The sequence below is a fragment of the Macrotis lagotis genome, chromosome 1 (genome assembly GCF_037893015.1).
Source record: "Macrotis lagotis isolate mMagLag1 chromosome 1, bilby.v1.9.chrom.fasta, whole genome shotgun sequence".
Classification (NCBI taxonomy): Eukaryota; Metazoa; Chordata; class Mammalia; order Peramelemorphia; family Peramelidae; genus Macrotis; species Macrotis lagotis.
The window spans coordinates 861974189-861993437 of NC_133658.1; the positions used below are offsets into that span (position 1 = coordinate 861974189).

Sequence of the window (19249 nt, forward strand, 5' to 3'; positions counted from 1 at the left end):
AATTAAAACACATATAATACAAGAACATATACCAAATCCCTACTAGTCCAGACACCCAGACAGGATAGAGGAAGTAATTTGACCTGATGTGAACAAGGCTTTGCTTTTTAAAAAACAAGTGGGTAAGGGAAGTTTTCTTATTATATATAAGATATCTGATCATTTTAAACTTTTCCAGATTTTCCATTTCCAGGCTTTATAAGTGGCCTTTGACATACTGGTATTGCTTTTGGAGGGTAGATAGGTTATCAACTTGTCACCATTATAGTAACTAACTTACTTTTCTCCCAAAAGATAACTAGAACACAATTGTGAAACCAGGATTTCACATTATTTCCATACGGTTTACTCATGATGTATCAATGACCTTATTGAAAATTTCTAGTGAGGGTCATCTCATACTAGGCAGGCCTATCCTGAAAGCTCCAAAATCCCATTATACCACCAAACTTTCACTGAATTTCATATTACCTTTATTCTTTTCTAAGATGCAGTGAGCTAACATGCTCAGCCTTGCTCATAAGTTTGAGTGTTCTCAGGACAGCACAATCTAAAAGGCTTCCTTTGGTTGAAGGCTTTATCTACAGATTAAAATGAAAACGCTCCTGGGAATAATATATTTAAGGTTTATCAGTTATTTACACATTAGTGAAGATGTGTTTATAAGATGCATTTCAGAGGACAGACTTGATAGGGAGAAGAAGCATTCAGGATATTTGAAGTGATGAGGTGCTAGGAGGCAGGGGTTGGGGTTGGAAAGAAAGGAGAGCGAGAAATCTAAAGGGACTATAGATATGTATGTGTATGTATGAATGTAACTATATATATAGATATACACACATACATCATGTTACCCTTGTTTTTCAAACCCAATAAGAACACGGTTTATATTATATATATATATATATATATATATATATATATATATATATATATATATGTATATATGCGCGCACAGGAAAGGCATGAATAACCAGCTGAAGAGTCCAGGTCCTGGTTCTTAACAAAAATGAAATAATACAAACATTATAGTCATTGTCGTCGTCAGCATCATTATCATCATCATCATCATCATCATCAAGCACTTAAATAAATAAAAGTGCTCTTCCCAGCATTCTTGGTAACATGCAAACAAAATGGGGTGATCAGATCAGTTAATTGCGAGTGCCTCTTTGTCACTGACCCTTGAGTTTCTAAACAGAATCTTGATGTCCGTCTCAGTGAAGAGCTTGTTGGAGGATCTTAGGAACCTAGCAGAGCCTCAGGACCCAAAGGCTTAGACCCCAGCTCTCTCCAGCAGCCTGGGCACTGAGAGGCCACCCAGCTGCTTTCCTCATCTATCCAACACAGACAATGCATAAAAGCATAAGCATTTTAGTATTCCATGTTGTACAAAGTTACCTAGAGGAAATACTTTGCATGCTGAAAAGCATGAAAGAAATGGGAGTTGTTTTTAGACAGAAGAGTGGTCACAGAGAAAACTAGGAGTGTCTGCAGATCCACTTATTAACCATATTGATTTAGAATGTAGATGTCATCGGGGCTACCCCTTTGTGACTAAAATTGGGTAGGACCTTCGATATGTTAATGAGCCTCATTAGACTGTAAGAAAATAATTTGGATGGGCACTTGCAATAAAAGATAAATCAGCTCTGGCAACAATTTCCTTTGCAAAAGCTAGATGAGAAAACATAGTGTGCAAGGATAATAAGATAAGCAACAGGTACTGTGTGCTCCCTCCCCCACCATTCTTCTACAAAAAAAGGAACATAACCAAAAAAGCAAAAACAAAAATCAGTCATTCAACCCCTATCCCCCCATCCCCAAGAAAAGAAGTCTATATGAAAATAAAAGTCTGGATATATTTCAAGTGAAAAAAAAATAAGACCAATTTATAGTCTGAAACTTATAGAAGAAATTACAGAGACTCAAGATGGGGATAAACTAACAAGCACGTATCATCACAGCTCTCATAAGATCTAGGCAACAAAAGATATCTCAGGTAACAGCAATATCATGGGGGTGTAAAGGAGAAGCACTGGGCTTGGAATAAGAAATACTGCTTAAGCCAGTACTGTCGACACTTGGGCAAGTTCTCTTACCTCTCTAAACCTCAGCCTACTCCTGTACAAGGGAAATAATTGTTATTTTCTCATCTTTATAGGACTGTGCTTTGTACTTTTCAAAGTTATTATTCAATAGCCTTTGTTTTCATCAGACAATTTCTTCCTCTAACTTCACTCTTTTTTACATCACCCTTAGTTATACTTGTACTTTTTTCTCTGAGCCCTGACTTGAACTAAACCCCCAAAATATGGCCTTGTGGCATTCTATAGTTTTCTCCATAAAACTTACAGTCATTTTCAGACTCCAGTAGCATATACAGCTTGGACTTTGGTCATTTCTGGGAAGAGGAGTTGATGCAATTAAACAAATTGGTCTTTAATAAATTCTAACTGGCCAAAATATTTTATGTAAAGACCTTACACTATAATGCAAACTTTACATATTGTGACTGAAAATGATCAATGGTTATTACACTCTAAAAAAATTTCTAAATAGTAGTGTTATTAGATTATCCCCAAAAATAGGTGAATGCAAAAGCAAAAAAAAAAGCTTTGAAATGCAAAATTAGCTATTAAGTAATAGAAAACTTGGCCTTTCAGCTGCACTCACCAGACAGGGCTCCGCAGGTCAAAGAGTTGTTCTCAAGCCTGAACAGAGCTGTGAATGTTAAAGTACCTGAGCAAACATTAGACATTAGACCAAAAACTCTTTAGAGAGGAGATACCTTTGAAGATCAATTAAATATTTTGCCACAACAGTAAGCTGCCCACTCAGGACAGAACAGTCCTCTATCTTGGAAACTGCTATACTTTAAGACAACCCATTCCAAAAGACAACAGAAACAACAATGAGAGATAGCAAGGAAATCTAAAATCAATACTAAATTAAGCTTTGTAGACACCCACCCCTTATGGACTAAGTGAAAATAGCATCTTGAATCCACAGAACTATATTCAAAAGAAATTATTAGGCCCTTGTTATTAAAAATTCCATTATAGGGAACATGGTTATTAACTCTTTTGATAAACACCCGAAGTACTAAATTATAGAAACATGATATCAAACATTGTAGTTTTCTCCCTATATAACTTCTATATTTCTTAGTCACAATCCCCAAGGCATATACTTCCAGTTAGTTGATACGCCACATGCAACACTAGATTTGAATAATCACCTGGATAATGCAAGTGGAAGATGAAAGGTTCACCTTGGGTAGAATCCGAAGTCTGCTCAGAGATGAATTCATACAATTTCCATTAATGCCATATAACAGCATCAGTCTCTGCTCTCCCACCCACTCCCATACTCCCACACTTCTCCTTAGTGATTAGAATGCCAGTGGTTGGATGGCTGATAACCATTAATCTGTGATGTGTTCATTTCAAACAAAAGAAAAATGTACCACGTCAAAAAATGTTTCTCTTTGTAAATCATGTACTTACTGCGTAGATTTTTGATACAAAAAAGTCTTAACTTTTTAAATGCTTGATATAATTAAGGAAAATTTATTTCAGATTTAAAATATAATTTGAAGAAATCTGATTTGAAACCCAAGAAAGTCTCTGTCTTAGGGCTAAGGATATAAAAGTGACTTGCCAGAGGTTAAGTCAATAAAACTCTTATTACGTACATTGAAAAAAAAATATATGGGTTTAGCCATATAGATAGGTTAACAGGCTCACTTGGTAATGATAATGTAAATTTAAAGCAGGTGATATAACATAAAGAATAAGAAACTTGTATCAGACTGAACTCTTATACTTACTGAGCATGTTGCTACCTTTCTGAGGCTGTTTACTTAGCTGTAAGATGGGAATCACTTTTTACCTATCCCAAAGAGGTTGTTGTGAGCGAAGTACTTTTGTAAATGAGAGCTCTTAGTAGAACTTTCTTTCACCCCCCTCCAACCTTTTCAGTGAACCCAACTCAGCAAAGAATTATTGCTTCCTATTTCCTTAATGACCAATAGAAACAGGATTCAGATTTACAACAATATTTATTGACGATAAGTTTATATGTAACAATAAATAATCTGAGAAAAAATATCAAAGAAAATGTTCACAAAAGAGACATTTTCAGTAAAAAGTAATTCAATCAATTATCTTTAGGTTCATGCAGCTCCATGACTCAAACTAAACTTCAGGACTGAGTGGTCTCAATCACTGACACTTCATGGGGCACAGAAGGCTTTATTGGAAAGCACCCTCCCAAAGCAAATTACACCACTGAGGAGCCAATCATAACAATGATCTTGACCAAGAAACCAAGATATTACTTGGAATCACTATCATAGATAATGTCCATACATCCTTGCATGGCATGGGGTTAATGGCTCCCACTAATGGAAGAAGACCCTTTCAGATAGTTTCTTTATAATTTAAGGAAGGAAAAATTTCTTTTGGAACATTTTCCTAGAAAATCTCAAAATAACACAGCACTGGGTATGAAACTGGACTCCAAAGCTTGAAAATAAATTATTTTCTTTCCTTCCATCCACTGCCATCTCCCTTTGAAATTTACCTTTTGTACAGGGATGAGTCTAAGAATGGAAAGGTTCATCACCAGGAATCTGGTCAGCAGGTGATGAATTCTGTTGGTGACAGAAACTCATGATATCTGTCTATTAAGGCATGGAGAGATTGAGATTTGTATCAGGAAAGGAAATTCACTTACACTAATGAAACTAGTAATCTGAAATAACAATTCTTTTATGAAAAGGAAGAGTTATAAATAGAAAGAATACTGCAACTAGCATAGGAAAGTCTAGATTCTAGTCTTGGTTCTATTGCTCATTATAACTACAGGAAAATCATTTAACCTTCAAGGACCGTGGTTTCTCCATTTATAAAGAATGAGGGAGGAGTAATACTTCACAAAACACTAATGTGAGTTATTACTGTTATTTAAAACCATTAATCTGGAAGGTTTTCTGTTCTGAACACATGCAGCTAATATCAGCTGACTGTGATTATGAAACAAGATGTGAGGGAATGACACTCACAAATACAGTGCTCTGACCTTTTAATACATTGGTGTAAGATACATAATTGAGGAAACATCTCAGGGAAAAGTTATAGCATTTCACAATTAAACACTGAAAAGTGATGCATTTTTGGTCATTTATAAAAATGTGTTGGTCATGACAGAAAAGGCATGCTTCCCCTAACTCCAAAATCATATCTGATTTTAACAAACCTAACTGCAATCAACAATTATTATTATTATTATTCTTAGAGAGGGGGGATTTTCCCTACAAAATGGGGATTTGTTCTGAGAATACAGCCATTATTAAAAGAGTAGTCTTGGGGGGGGGGGGTTGAGAGAGAAGGGGTAGTACTAAACCTTCATTAAAATGCAGAATAACTTTGAAATGTCTTTTAAGAAGCAAAGATCTTCAGTGCCCCAATAAGTTGGGATTTCACTGATGTGGGCACTCCTTCCAGTCATGCCAATCACAAGTAATTCAGATCTGCTCATTCTGTGGGACATCTCTTCTACCCATGGATCTGCCCTCCTCTAACATTCTCTTGACATTTTAAGGGCTACAGTAGCACATGGGTTGTCCACTTGTGTTCTCACTCTTGCCATGTGACCAGCCAGTTTTTTATTTTGAACAGTATTTGTATACTTCAACAACATCCTTTATGTCACTTTTTCAAACATAATTATAATACGTTTGCTATATGATGCAGCCTACTCATGCACATATATGCCTACAAGGTAATGCTCAACTATAATTATTCAGATGGGGTTTCATGACTTAACCATTACCATAAGAATATTGGCATTTTTTTTTAAAAAAAGGCTTTGCAAAGTTCTTTTAATGACCCCAAGTTTCTCCCTGAAACAATTTCTCAAATGTAATCTAGCCTGCTCCCTTCCATTCAAATTCTAGTCACAACTACTCACTATTCATTTGAAGATCAAGTGTGTGTGGGAATACATATGTAAGTATATATGTGTGTGTCTTTGTATGAATATGCATGTATTATAGGTCATATGTATATATTTATATGTATTTGATACATCTCTATACACACAACAGATGGTAAAACTATTGAGATTATGCATTCATTTGCATTTTATAAGCTTGATAATTGGCATTGTTCATTTATTTTGTTTTTTCTGTATAAGAAAGGATTGAAAATTTTAAAGTAGCTGATTATGGATTTCATTTAGAAAGTTCTGCAATATGTGATACAATGTCATACAAACAGGAGCATCTGGAAGATTTCACCAGCTACAAGGAATCCTTCTTCAACTTGGATTCTGAGATGGATCTTCTCCATGACAATGGTGAACACATCTGGTGTGTATTCAGTTCCCTGTATTACAATTTGGTTGATGTGAATGATCAAAAGTTTCAACAAAGTTCTGTTCTTTCTTTCAAAGAATCTTATATAATATTAACATATGCATGAAAGACACCTCATTGAAAGAAAGCCTTTTAGATAGCATTTTTTTGTCTACCAAAATCAAATTCTTTTTATTGTCAACAAATAAGAACAGTTAGATCTTGTATTCTCTGCATCTTCTGGGCAATTGTCATGGTAAAGATGTTATCTATTATTGAAAATAACTTTCAAAACCCTTTTTGTTCCCTTTTAATATCATTTTCAAGGATGCCCTATATGCACAGGTGTTCTAACAATTGTCACACAAGAAATAAAACATTTGGGAGTTCAAAGTCACTAAAAGAGAAGTTAGAAGGATATTGTAAACTCAATGTAAAAGTCTGGGATACTTCCTCCAATGATGAAGAAACATACCCTTTTTTCCCCTGACCAACATAAAACTGTGCTATAAGGAAATTTTCAAATTCTCAGTCGAGAGTTTCCCCAAACGCCTGAGCCATTCCCTAAAATGTTTTTTAATCTATCAGAATTTCAAGTGATTGCCCAATGTTGTGGAGCAACTAAGTTTATTATGTCACCATGTGCTTTTAAGGAGAATGAATCAATAAATAGAAGCTCAGATTCCTAGTTAAGGAAATGTGACTAGTTAAGTAAGGTAGAAGGAACTAGGAGGCTGAGCTACAAAGAATGATGTGGGAACTATAAATATAGGGAGGGAGAAAAATGGAAGGTTAGCAAGTGGGGAAGGAAGCAGAGCCAGGACCCAGCACTATAGATTTCAAGCTACTCAAGGGCAAGAATCATATTTAATAGAGTTTTCTGTCTCCCCCAGCACATAGCCTATTTCTTTCTTTCTTTTTTTTCTTTTTCAGTTTTTTGCAGGGCAATGGGGTTAAGTGGCTTGCCCAAGGCCACACAGTTAGGTAATTATTAAGTGTCTGAGGCCAGATTTGAACTCAGGTACTTCTCACTCCAGGGCTGGAGCTCTATCGACTGTGCCACCTAGCCACCCCCACATAGCCTATTTCTTAATACAGTCAAGTGCTCAATAAAAATGAACAAAATTAGTGTTTAGGAGCAATACATAGTCCTCTCTCCTTCCACGTTCTTTCTAGTAGCTACTCATATTCTGAGCTTTCCAGAGTCAGTTCATATGTGGGTCATTGCTTATGCTTTGGGTCAATGAAAGAATTTGGTTATAGAGAAAAAGGAATAAGATTCAGTGCCTTCTTTAAAAATTTTTTTAAACTTTTGAACATAAAGACTTGCCACATGGGGTCCTTAGGTCCCTTATATACGTTCAGGTCAGAATTCTTTCTTGGACAAAAGTATCAAGGGGTACTTGGAAGGGCATGGCTGTCCTTTATGCCATCATCTTGAATGGTCCAGGAAGAAGCCAGCCAGGGGAAAAGAGGATGTGAAGACATGAAATCCAGCTTTACTTCCAGCTCAGTCTTTTGCCACCTATATAATTTATATAAGTCATTTTACCTGTTGGGACTTCAGCTACCCTGTCTATAAAACAAGGGGGCTGAGAGTGGGGCTACTTGCTTTACAAAGCCCATACCAGCTCTAGAACCTAGATGGCATTCATTTTCTTTAATTCTAGATTATGGATATTGTTCATAAATTTATTGAAGCTCTTTCCAAATTTATTTATATTTTCAGCCAGAACCATACAAGGGGGTAATGCTACTTACTACACACTGTGAAGTATTCTCTTTCAAGTTTTAGGGACCCTCCATGTTTTCTTTTTATAGAATTTAGTGAATAGGTTCCGTGTTCACTGTGATGAAAACTTCTATGATTTTTATCAATTGCTAATTGTGTCCTAAAGTGGCTAGAATAAAAAGCTTCCCAGTTTTAAGCACCAAAGTTAAAGTAACTGTATGACAAGAGGAAAAAATTTTTGTTTGAAACAAAGAATATAATGCAATTCTTCCTAATACTATATAGAAGTGGGATTTTAGCACTTAAATATATAAGGAAGACAGATGAAGCAAACTTTGCCAAACTTCTTATTTTGACAATACTCTGGACAAACACAAACTCAAGAACAGAGACTCAGTTTCTTTTGCTTGTTTTGTTTTTTCCCTTGCCCTCTATTTCTTATAAGTGACCATCACTGGGTAGCTAGATGACATAGAAATGTTAAGCTTAATATCAGGAAGACATGAATTAAATCTTGCCTCAAGACACTAGCTCTGAGTTAAAAATCATTTCATCTCTGTCAGCCTCAGTTTCCTCATCAGTAAAATGAAAATAATAATAGCACCTACTTCACAGTGTTCTTGTGAGGATCAAAGAGATCACATTTGTACAACACTGCAAATCTTAAAGTAATATGGGAACACCAGCCATTTGCTCACGTCTCCTGTGACTTTAAAAAGGAAATCAATCCCTCCACTCAAGTTCTACAAGGCCACCTTGGGTTCTCCCACTGGATGCCAACAGAGCACCAGAAGCCATCTTCTGTCTAGTTCTGGCAGGTCCTACATCAAACTGGAAAGAAGGCAGCACTCCATGTCTATTGCCCAAGTAATAGCTTAGTCAAGGTTAACTTCTTTTCCAAGCTATCTTTCACCCACAGCAACTCAAAGACTAAATCAAAGAAGGCATTGATGGTGAGAGCACCCATATGGATGAAGTCACAGATCTTTGAATACTGAAGTAATTATGCCTCCTTTTGGCACAGAGATGACTCTGGGTTCTCAAGGGCAATGCCCACAGAATTTAAGTTCTATAAAATCTTACTAAGCTGAAAAGGTTTCAAGTACAGATCCAGTGGCTGCTTCTTCTGCTTGAAAACCAATCTAACTATAGGGATGGAGACTCTTCGCTACTTAAGGCTGGAGAGCTTTGTAGCACTGACCAGTAGATACTGAGTTTTTGGGTCACAGCAACATAAAGTAGGTTTCAAGCCAGAGGGAGCGAGGGAGAGAGGGAGAGAAGATGAAAAGGAGAGAGGAAGAGAGTGAGTATATGTCAAAGAAATCAACAGATCTTTTGAAATATTTAAGAATTAAACAACTAAAGGCTGATCTTTAGGAAAGAAGAAGTACTGTGTTGGTGACTTAGGAAAGTTAGAGATAACAACATCTCAAATAATTAAAATCTACAAATAATCATCAAGTCTTAATCGATAGTGTTAATCTCCTATCTCACCACACCTTTTACCAGACATGGAAATAAAAGGCAAAATTAATGAATTTAAGTTGAGCTATTTATATATTTCACCAAGGCAGTTCAAAACATAATTATGTCTTAGACTCCATAAATCCATTGTCTATCTCCAATATGATACTTACCTAAATTCTTCTACAATTCTTTTATTTAAAAAAAATCTACCTCCAAGACTGTCTTTTGAGTTTTTACTATTCTGTGGATCCTAGTGTATCCTAGGGCTATCTATCTTTTGGCCATGATTCTTGCTACAAGGCTGACTTGCCTCCCATTCTTGTTTACCACTGTCCTCCATGATATGTTCTACATAACATTTTTACCAGCAAGTCATTGTTGGTTTTATGCTGTAACTCATATTTATACACCACACATCTTTTCATTGCCCTTTGACTCACTTGTAATTTTAAATACTTTGTTTTTGAGATGGTCTGTGATGTCTCATGACTGTAATTCATCTTATTAAATTCTTTTCCCCCTATATTTTGGTGGGGTGTTTTTGAGCAATGAAATGGTCAAAAAACAAAAATGATGAATATGAACTGAGAGACATAACTAAGCCACTAACTGGGTAAGCTGAATAATTGACTATGATATAGAACAAGAAAAATGCATTTAATTTTGGTATCCTTGAATATTTTAAGAAAGTAAATTCTGTTGCCACTCAATTTCCTTAGATGCAAATATTTCAATTTTCAGTCGAGCTCAAAGATCTATTAATGTAAGCACCTGCTCCAATCATACATCCTGTGCCAGTCTCACTCTTATGTTTTCATGTTTCCTTCAAATCTATTCAATAGGTTCAGACCTCTGGTTACATCTCCAAATAGTGCTTGGCATTTTGCAAGTGTTAATTAGTGCATGTTGATTTGACCACTGTAGCACTCAAGCCACTAGCAACTATCTCTTCACACCTGCTATCTGATGGGTCCATCTTCTTTTTGGATCATGTTATTTCTTTGATACCTTACATGTGACTTCTTGTGTTTAATGTACTTCTACTCAACACAGGCATCTCCATTTCCTTTTGGATCATTAAACATCAAGATTCAATGGCAACTGTAGTTGGATTTTTTTTTTTTTAGGTTTTTGCAAGGCAATGGGGTTAAGTGGCTTGCCCAAGGCGACACAGCTAGGTAATTATTAAATGTCTGAGATTGGATTGAACTCAGGTACTCCTGACTCCAGGGCTGGTGCTCTATCTACTGTGCCACCTAGCTGCCCTGGATGTTGTTTTTTAAAAAACATACTCAAACAGATTTAAAAACATTCTCATAAGTTGGTGAGATCTTCTGAATGTCCACTTTCCTTTTAACTCAAGAAGACAGTAAGAAATGTCAATGATTAGACAATGCCTTGGGTGGCTTTGTGGCTCTAAGTTAAATATATTTGGACTTAGGGAAATGGAGTCTTATTTATCCTCAAATTGTTAGGTGAAAATCAGGACCCAAGAAGTTGGATAATCTTCCCAAAGTCAGTTGGCTATTAGAGACAATCCAGAGATAAAGTCCTCTACTTCTTTGCTCTGTGCTTAAATATCTAGCTGTCATTCCCCTTCCACTTGTCAACTAAACCATACATCAATATTTAAATCTAAATCTTTTAAACTGAGACTCTTTCACCAAGGAATTATTTCAAAGTGAGTCCAGATGCAATGACTGGGGAGCCCCCTTCTAATGCAGAGAAAATAAGATAAAAAAAGTGGCTAGTTTCAGATGGGAAATATACAAACCTATACATAATCTTTTAAATATAACTATTAGAAATCCAAAGTAAATATGTCCAATATTTCACCCCCTACACAACACTAAAAATCCATATTTAGGACTGCTGTACTGTCCTGATCAGTGACCACTTGGTGGTGAAATTTTCTTATGCAGGCCATGACTGTGGCCTATGATCAGGAAATGGAACCTCTCATCTAGCCAACAGGCACCTTTGATGAGAAGTAATGACCACTAGTCTGCTTAGTTTTGAGAAGATGTAAGGTATTGCCAGTTTAGATTTGGCTTTTGCTGAGAATTGAATACAAAATGAGATGTGTTTTTATACAAACTTCAACAATAGGAAGCAATGTCCAAAAAGAGAAACTGAAGATCTGATCTCAGGCAGTTACAAAACTAAAAGAAAATTATAGAACTATTTTCTATTTTAATTTCCTTAAAAAATAAGGTGGTTTGCAGTGAAATAAATATCTTGAACCATTTGGCTAAGATCGTGTCCTATATATTCTTTTTTTTTTTTGCAAGGCAAATGGGGTTAAGTGGCTTGCCCAAGGCCACACAGCTAGGTAATTATTAAGTGTCTGAGGCCGGTTTTGAACTCAGGTGCTCCTGACTCTAGGGCTGGTGCTCTATCCACTGTGCCACCTAGCTGCTCCTTATAGATTCTAATAAATAATGGGAGTGACCATGACAGAAAGAATTAAGATAATGACCCTCAAATAGGGCAGTGTTCTGTTACTTCCCCTCTACACACACACACACACACACACACACACACACAGTCTGTGTCTGTCTGTCTCCAATATTTTAAGTTATAAATAGATCTATTCAATGTCATACACAGGCCTAATTTCTGATACCAGCTTCTGCCATTCAAACTTTCTCTTTTCTACCAATTTAATGGGAATTCCTAAAATGAAGGAGTGACAGTTTTCAGAAAATACTTTAGAATTACCTCTATATACTTCTATACATTTCAAGAAACAACATCATAATATAAATGGATACTAGCAGGAAAAAGATTTTGGGCTCTGATTTCTTCTTTTTTTTTTTTGATTTAAGCAGCAAGTGTCTCGAAGAGCCTCCCCCCACCAAAAAAAAGCCTCTTTAAAGTGTAACAATTTCTATGCATGACTATATATATATATATAATATATATATATGTATATACATATATATATGTATATGAACTCAAATTTGAAAACCAATCTTTGAAACTAACGAATTCATCCACATAGGTACATTTGGTGCCCCCCAAAAGCAAGCAGCATGCAAAACTGAATTAATTCTAAAGTCAAAGTAACTGGTGAGGCACCAGAATTATGATTTGAACATAGATTGCACTCATATTTACATTCAGAGAAGCCCCCAAAATCACCGTGCAAGCACAAGACAAAAACTCATCACAATAATACTTTCACTCATATTGCCATCATTAAAAACACTGGGTCTAAACAAATTTTCAAGAATACATTTGAAATGTATCAAGAAAATTAAATCCATAAATATAAATTTTTAAGCTTATTGTCATGGGTAAGTATTGTTTCTAGTAACATCATTATTTTTTAAGTCAGGAAGAGCAATTCAACAGTACATTTATTCAGAGAAGTGAAACACCCTCAATAACACTTATGAAGAGAACTTAGCTAGGACAGGGTCTCATAATTAATGTAGATTTTAAACCATTTTATGGAGGAAAGGAGAAAATGACTCTAGAAAATATAGCCCTGGCTAGAGTTTAAAGAGCAGTGGCAGTTTGTTTTTCTCTTTTTAAAACTATTAACCTCTGTTTAATAGGAGACAGTTCAACTCTCTTTATGCTAGGCAGCTGCAGTAGTCTGTCCATGACCATCTCTGAAATATTCAAAAGAAGGCCACAGATGTCAAAAGCCTTATTTTTATACATTACAATAAAAGGCTTTTTATACTGGTTTGTTTGATTTCCCCCAGAAAAGGAGTGGTTATGGATCCGACTTCATTGTTCATCATGTATATTCTTAAGGCTTCTGAATAAATAAATAAATAGAAAGTCAGATTTTTTCTTAAATCTTAAGAGTTCCCATCACCTGAATGGTGTACAAGGAAAATCCCAGCAAATATTTCCATAGAGTACTTACTTTGCTTTGTGTTCAATCTTAGTGGAAGGAAATAGGGGAGGGGGGGAAACAACAACAATATTCAGGAAGAACATGCAAGTTTAAGAGTTATAGCTCTTGGAAAAAGTACCAACCTGCCATATATTTTTAATCTGATTTGTCTATGGATTGCAATGGCTTGTTTAGCTTCAATACAGAAAAGCTGGCCTGGCAATCCATCATCACTCCTTTGTACCCCAAGACATGTACCATACAAAGAAGAACACATTTTATAAATAGAAGAACAGTGAGACAAGACCTCTCTGACTGAGCTCCTGAGAAAAGAGAACAACATATAGGAGAAAATGCAGTAGATAGAAGCCAAGGACAAAAGTTCAAGGTTGTGGTCTTGAAGCTTTGGGTGGGCACCGTTTTCAGGTCACAGAAAGACCAACCACCAAACAGCTAATGCAAGAACCACGAGAAAAGACATCATGAAAGGAATACGAGGAGACGGAAAAGTACTAGAGTACAGGTGGCACTTTTTGAGGGACTTGTGTTCCTCAGGGATTGGAATGGAAACCTTGGGAAGAGTTTCTTCATTTTCTTGCTGGGACAAGGTTCTCTCAGTGGATCTCTTTTGCCTTTTTATTTTGTCTTCATCCTGTACTAACAGAGCACGTTCCTGTGTCTGCTTTTGTGGTAGAAGATCAAGAAAGACAGAGAAAGATGAACACAATGACAGATGGAAAATGCTCAAAAAAATGGTACTTGGGGATGTGCAAAGTATTAACTCTCTACCAATCTAGGAATTGACCCTAATGAAACCACTCAGGAGGGCAGTGCTCAAGGATCATTCACAGCAGTCTCTTCAGAAAATCCACCCAAGAATCTGGGTCATTTCTGTTGTGTGGGCAATGCTGATTTCCTCTTTAGACAGAGTAAGCAAAACCAGCATGGAAGCATTTTTCTCACCAGCAGAAGATTATTGTTGTCATAAATAGAATCAACAGAATTTAAAAGGTTATCTTGGTATCTTCCCAAGAATGCAGAAGTCAAGCCTAAAAAAACATAACTTTATTCACTATAGTGCTGAAGGTTCAGCAAAACAAACAAAACATTATCTCATGCCCCACAGTTATGTGACTATGGACAGTACACAAACAACATTAGGGTCATTGCAAATCTCATACTCACACACACACAGACACCGATACACACGACAACTACTTTTCAGATTGGAAGCTCTTTGATGTTAACTTTTCTCTTTTCATGTATGACTTGTCATTTTAGGAACTGTCTTTGGAGGCATGACTTCATAAATCAAACACTAACAATGTAAAGGGCTATGTGCTACACTGTGTAGATGTTTGAAGGGAAACTGATTATTCAGTTGAGATCTCCAGCTTTCCCTCTCTTTGCATTGCCATCTGAGAATAAGCCAAGTATTATCTAGGAGAGAAAAAATTTGGCCCTAAGTTCTCTTAGTTGAGCCAGCCTCCTTTGGTCACTTTGGAAGTTTGACACTGGTTCTTTGCACACCCCTAAGTGATGTGTATCAGGGAGAAAGTAGCTGGGGGACTGATCAGCAAAAATGGGAAGAAAAAAGAAAAGGAAAGAAAGGATGCAAAATTAATGTGAATAAAAAAAGAAAACGAGAAGGAGAGAAAGACAACATAAAAAGAATAGGGTACAATTAAATTGGGTTTCTTCTCTCCAAATATACAGTAACATCCTCATGCAGCTTTCCAACCAGCCATGCACGGATGTAAGCAAACCAAAAGCAATCTGTCAAAGCTGCTCTTTGAGCAGGTGGTCAGGAGTTATGCCAGAAGGCTGAAGGATGGGAGGCTGCTGGTGGAGCCCAAAGAAAAATATTACTCAGCAGCTGCTTCCAGGTCTGGGGCAGGGGATTCTCTGTTTAGTGCCATGACAAGAGCAAATCCTGCTTCAGCAGCATGAGTTCTAAGAGCAGCTTTACCTCAGGCCCACCAACCTTTCTCTCCGAAGGAAGGACAGAGGCTTTCTTCACCTGGGCATACACAAAGCATGGAAAAGTCAGTTGCCTTGCAATGCACCCAAAGAGGGGAAGAAGATTCCTCAGAAAAATGGAACCATCATCCCAAGAGTTAAAAGAAATGGAGGAAAAAAACACACCGGAGTGGGAAATCATCCCCTGTTGAAAAGACCATAGGACCATAGCACTTGATGTGCCAGAGCAGGCAGGACAAGGCTTGACAACGGCATTGCTCTCCTTTCCCCACCTCTTCTCTCCCCACTCCCACCCTCCAGGACCACCCTCCCTTCCCTGGGCTTTGAGTATCTTCTGGGACTCGCAGGACTCAAGTCATGGTCAGACAGAGCAGAGTTTCCCAGCATTTATAAAAAGGTAACAGTGAGAAGGCTCTGGGGGCTGCCAGCCATAGTGCTGGAACTGCTCTATCCCATTCTGCTTTTTCTCCCTACACCTTCAGCATGTATACCATCCAATGTTCAAGGGGCCTGGCCCTTTGGGTTGGTCAACCTCACTAGAAAAATCTTAATACGTCCCCCACACCCCATGAGATTTTGTTCTTTAAACTAGCTCTGAGCCAATTTCCAAAGTACTAAAATGTGACATACTTCTGTAAATGGGGACCCACATACCTTCATCTAATACTCAGAAAATAAAAGTTCTAGCTTATTACCAGCTTTTTGGAGGAGAGAAACAGAGGTGGAGGCTGAGAACTAGTAACTGCAACAACCCTCATGGCTTTGGGTGGATGATGTGACTTGAACTTAGGGTTGAGATGATACATAGAAATGCTGGCTGTCTTTTCAGGAAAGGTGGTGGAGGTGAGGCAGAGCAAGAAATGCCTATGGCTAAAGATGCTGTGAGAAAAGGGGCAGGGGTTTGGGGAGGGGGTACAAGTGGCCATTCCTGGGAGTTCACCCAGAAACCTTTCATCCTCTTCTATGGAGTTAGTTAAACAGGTACAGGGTCCCTAGAGATTGTCTTATCCAACATTTTTTGAGGACTGTTTGCCCAACTTTACCATAGAGCTTTTTCAAGTAGTTTTAGACCAGAAAAAATTTTACAGGCTAACATTTTTTTCCAGTTTTAGATACTATTACATTTAGACAATTTTTCCAATAGTCTAATTATTTTTAAAAACTGGTCTTTTAAGTAGTTAAATCATCACTCAATTCAGATTACTATATAACTTTTGGGAAGAGAAAGACATGGTTTTGAAAACGTTAAATATTTGATGAATTGAATTACAATCTTTCCTTTTGCATGATTATGACTCATATAAATAATATGATAGAGAATAAAAATGTTTTAAACAAGTCTCTGGGTCAGTAACTTTTATTGCTCAAGGTAACCTTTGAGAGATTCTCATCATATGGGGCCACTGAAACTAGGTGCATGACTTCTAAATTAGGCAATGGCATTAGTAAGAGAATTAAGGACGGTTCCTGAAGAATCTTCAGAGAATTTAGAGACTCAAATTGTGACAAAGAACTATGAAAATTACAAAGGCTTAAAATTCTTCTCTACAAAGAAAGATTCTAAATTGTTGACAGTATTTTCTAAAAATGAAATGCAACAATTTGTATCTGGTATTCAGCAATCTATGAAGAATAAGGTCTCAGTTTATAAACAAAATTGTAGGCAGTAGTCCTCAAAGTCATCAGATTATTCAGAAGTGTAAAACATGACTTAAAATATCCCCTCCTCCAGTCATTTTCAATTCTGAACAAGTTAATATCAGCATTATGTATAAGGGCACAATGCTTTGTATTATTATGTATTTAATGTTTGTAGTTAGTGAATTTCTCTAGGATGCTTTAAATCTAACCATTTTGCTGCCTTACATTACACTTGCTAAGAAAGCCCCAGCTTAGAGTATTCTGGTAGAAAGATTTCTCAGTGACCAGTCAATCATTGTACCTGGCACTGCTTCTTAAGAGTCTGTCTGAATGGATTATAACACATTAAAATGCTCACCAGAAATACCATGAAGCTGAAGCAACATCTTGGGACACAAAGAATATTTTATCTATGCTCTCTTCCCAGTTGAAAATGTGGAAACATCTCATTTTTCCACATCTCCTGACTCCTTATTCCCAAAGTACTCACTCCTTCTCCTGAGGGAATCTGTCCATTGAGGTTCAGTGTCCGGAAGGGGGAGTGAGTTGATAGGCGCTTGTCCCACTCGCTGGGTCGAGGCTCTGGGACAGACTCCATGAAACTCTTCTTGAGCTCACTAATGCTGGCATGGTGCTTCCTGATCTCCTCCTGGGTCTTGTCTAAATCCTACAGTTGAAAGAATAAAGGAGCAAAACAGTAAGCACGAGAATAAAACCAGACCAAGAGGAGCCCATCAGAGGCAGTGGGCCCTGGCAGAAAACACACCACATCCAGGAGATAGGTTGCCAAATCCATAGTTGCGCTAAAACTGAAAATATACCACTGGGGTATGCCACCTTGTTTTCTATTTTTTTTGAAAAACAAGGCACTTTTCTTAGAAGCAGATAAGCATCATGACCAGAGGGCATCTTTGAACAATTTGATTTGATCAGAGATGTTGTCAAGAGGATTCATTAATCTGGCAGCACTGGATCAGAAGACTTCCAGTGCTAAGATTATATGATTTGTCAAACACCCATGAAGAGTTCCTTCCTTTTTTGATTTTACACCTCCCCTTTCTCTATGATGTCCTGATACTGGAGAGAAGAAATAGCCAGCTCTCTATCACCTAATCCAATTAATGCGGATGGTTTCTCAATTTAATCACCCTCATTCTGGGTTAGGTGATACTGAACTGGTTTGAGTTCAGGCAGGATGGAGATGATAAAAGGAAAGAAGAGATTATTGCAGGTTGCTATGTCAAAGAATCAAGATCCCACTGCTAAAGGGTAATATTCATATTTATCAGGAAGGTTGGCAACCTTGAACTGTCTCAGGATTTATAGCTATACTCCTAGATGTCCAACTACAGCTGCAATAAGACAAGGTATGTCTTTGGTCACTAATTTTTTAAAATTATTTTTATTTTACAAATAGGTTGAATTCCATTCTCTCTGATAAGTGATGATATAAAGTTCACCACATTAATGTTCCATGCTGACCTTCATTCTAAACTCCTGCTAACCCTTGAAAAAGATTCAGGAGTTTCGACTGATACTGGATATAATAGCTTGGATCACTAGTAATTCACAAGGTACTGAAGAATTCTCTATCAATTTTTTTCTTCACTCCCAAGTACAATTCAAGGGAATGAGCTTAATCTAATAACTTTCAGTGGATGGGGGTGTGGTTAATAAAATCTATCTAAGATTTTATGAGTTTCCTCAACAAGTGAAGGTGAAGGTGATAAAGTTCACTGACCCAGAAGCAGGAAACAAGAACTAGGAGGGAAATCCTCAAGGAAAAAATGGGCAAGATCTAATAGATATTCATAGGGAGAAGTTAGAGTCATTTTGTTATTTCTATAACCATATCCCAAGCAAAAAACACAATGCTCTGCATACAATAGTTATCTGAACTGAAAATAAGAAGACTGTATGACATGAGCAATTGGAGGAGGGGGGACAGGAAACATTCAGGTAAGGAACTGAGAGAAGGCAAGAAAAAAATGGCCTCAAAATAAAGTCAGTTCTCCAAAGGATGTCCTTACCAGAAAATACCTGGAAGCCACTTCTTGAAAACAAGACTTTTGGTGCTCCCTTTCTTTCCTTTTTCTGAAAAGATCCCAAAAGACCCATGCTTGGGTTCAAAATACTTAGGAGGTCACAGATGTTTAACAGCTGCTAAAAAAACCCATGAATTTATTTTTTTTTATCAGCATGGCTATGTACTCAA

General features: G+C 37.0%; 1 protein-coding gene and 1 long non-coding RNA gene across 17 annotated transcripts in view; one reads left to right on the forward strand and one right to left on the reverse strand.

Moving 5' to 3' along the window:
- The window catches only part of LOC141508878 (uncharacterized), a 52085-nt gene that overhangs the window by 22949 nt on the left and 9887 nt on the right, over window positions 1–19249 (forward strand). For 5 of the 7 annotated variants that reach the window (XR_012474527.1, XR_012474530.1, XR_012474526.1 and 2 more), the window contains 2 exons: window positions 6285–6376; window positions 18452–18608. This is a non-coding gene — a long non-coding RNA (uncharacterized LOC141508878). Of the gene's footprint in view, window positions 1–6246; window positions 6377–18451; window positions 18609–19249 lie in introns of all 7 variants that reach the window. The other 2 variants (XR_012474529.1, XR_012474531.1) reach the window with 2 other exon arrangements.
- EPB41 (erythrocyte membrane protein band 4.1) overlaps window positions 1–19249 on the reverse strand; it is a 179803-nt gene that overhangs the window by 22428 nt on the left and 138126 nt on the right. For 7 of the 10 annotated variants that reach the window (XM_074217896.1, XM_074217901.1, XM_074217898.1 and 4 more), the window contains one exon: window positions 17525–17701. In XM_074217896.1, the coding sequence (XP_074073997.1) occupies window positions 17525–17701 (177 nt within the window). Of the gene's footprint in view, window positions 1–13757; window positions 14093–14560; window positions 14983–15382; window positions 15434–17524; window positions 17702–19249 lie in introns of those variants that run through there. The other 3 variants (XM_074217902.1, XM_074217903.1, XM_074217904.1) reach the window with 3 other exon arrangements.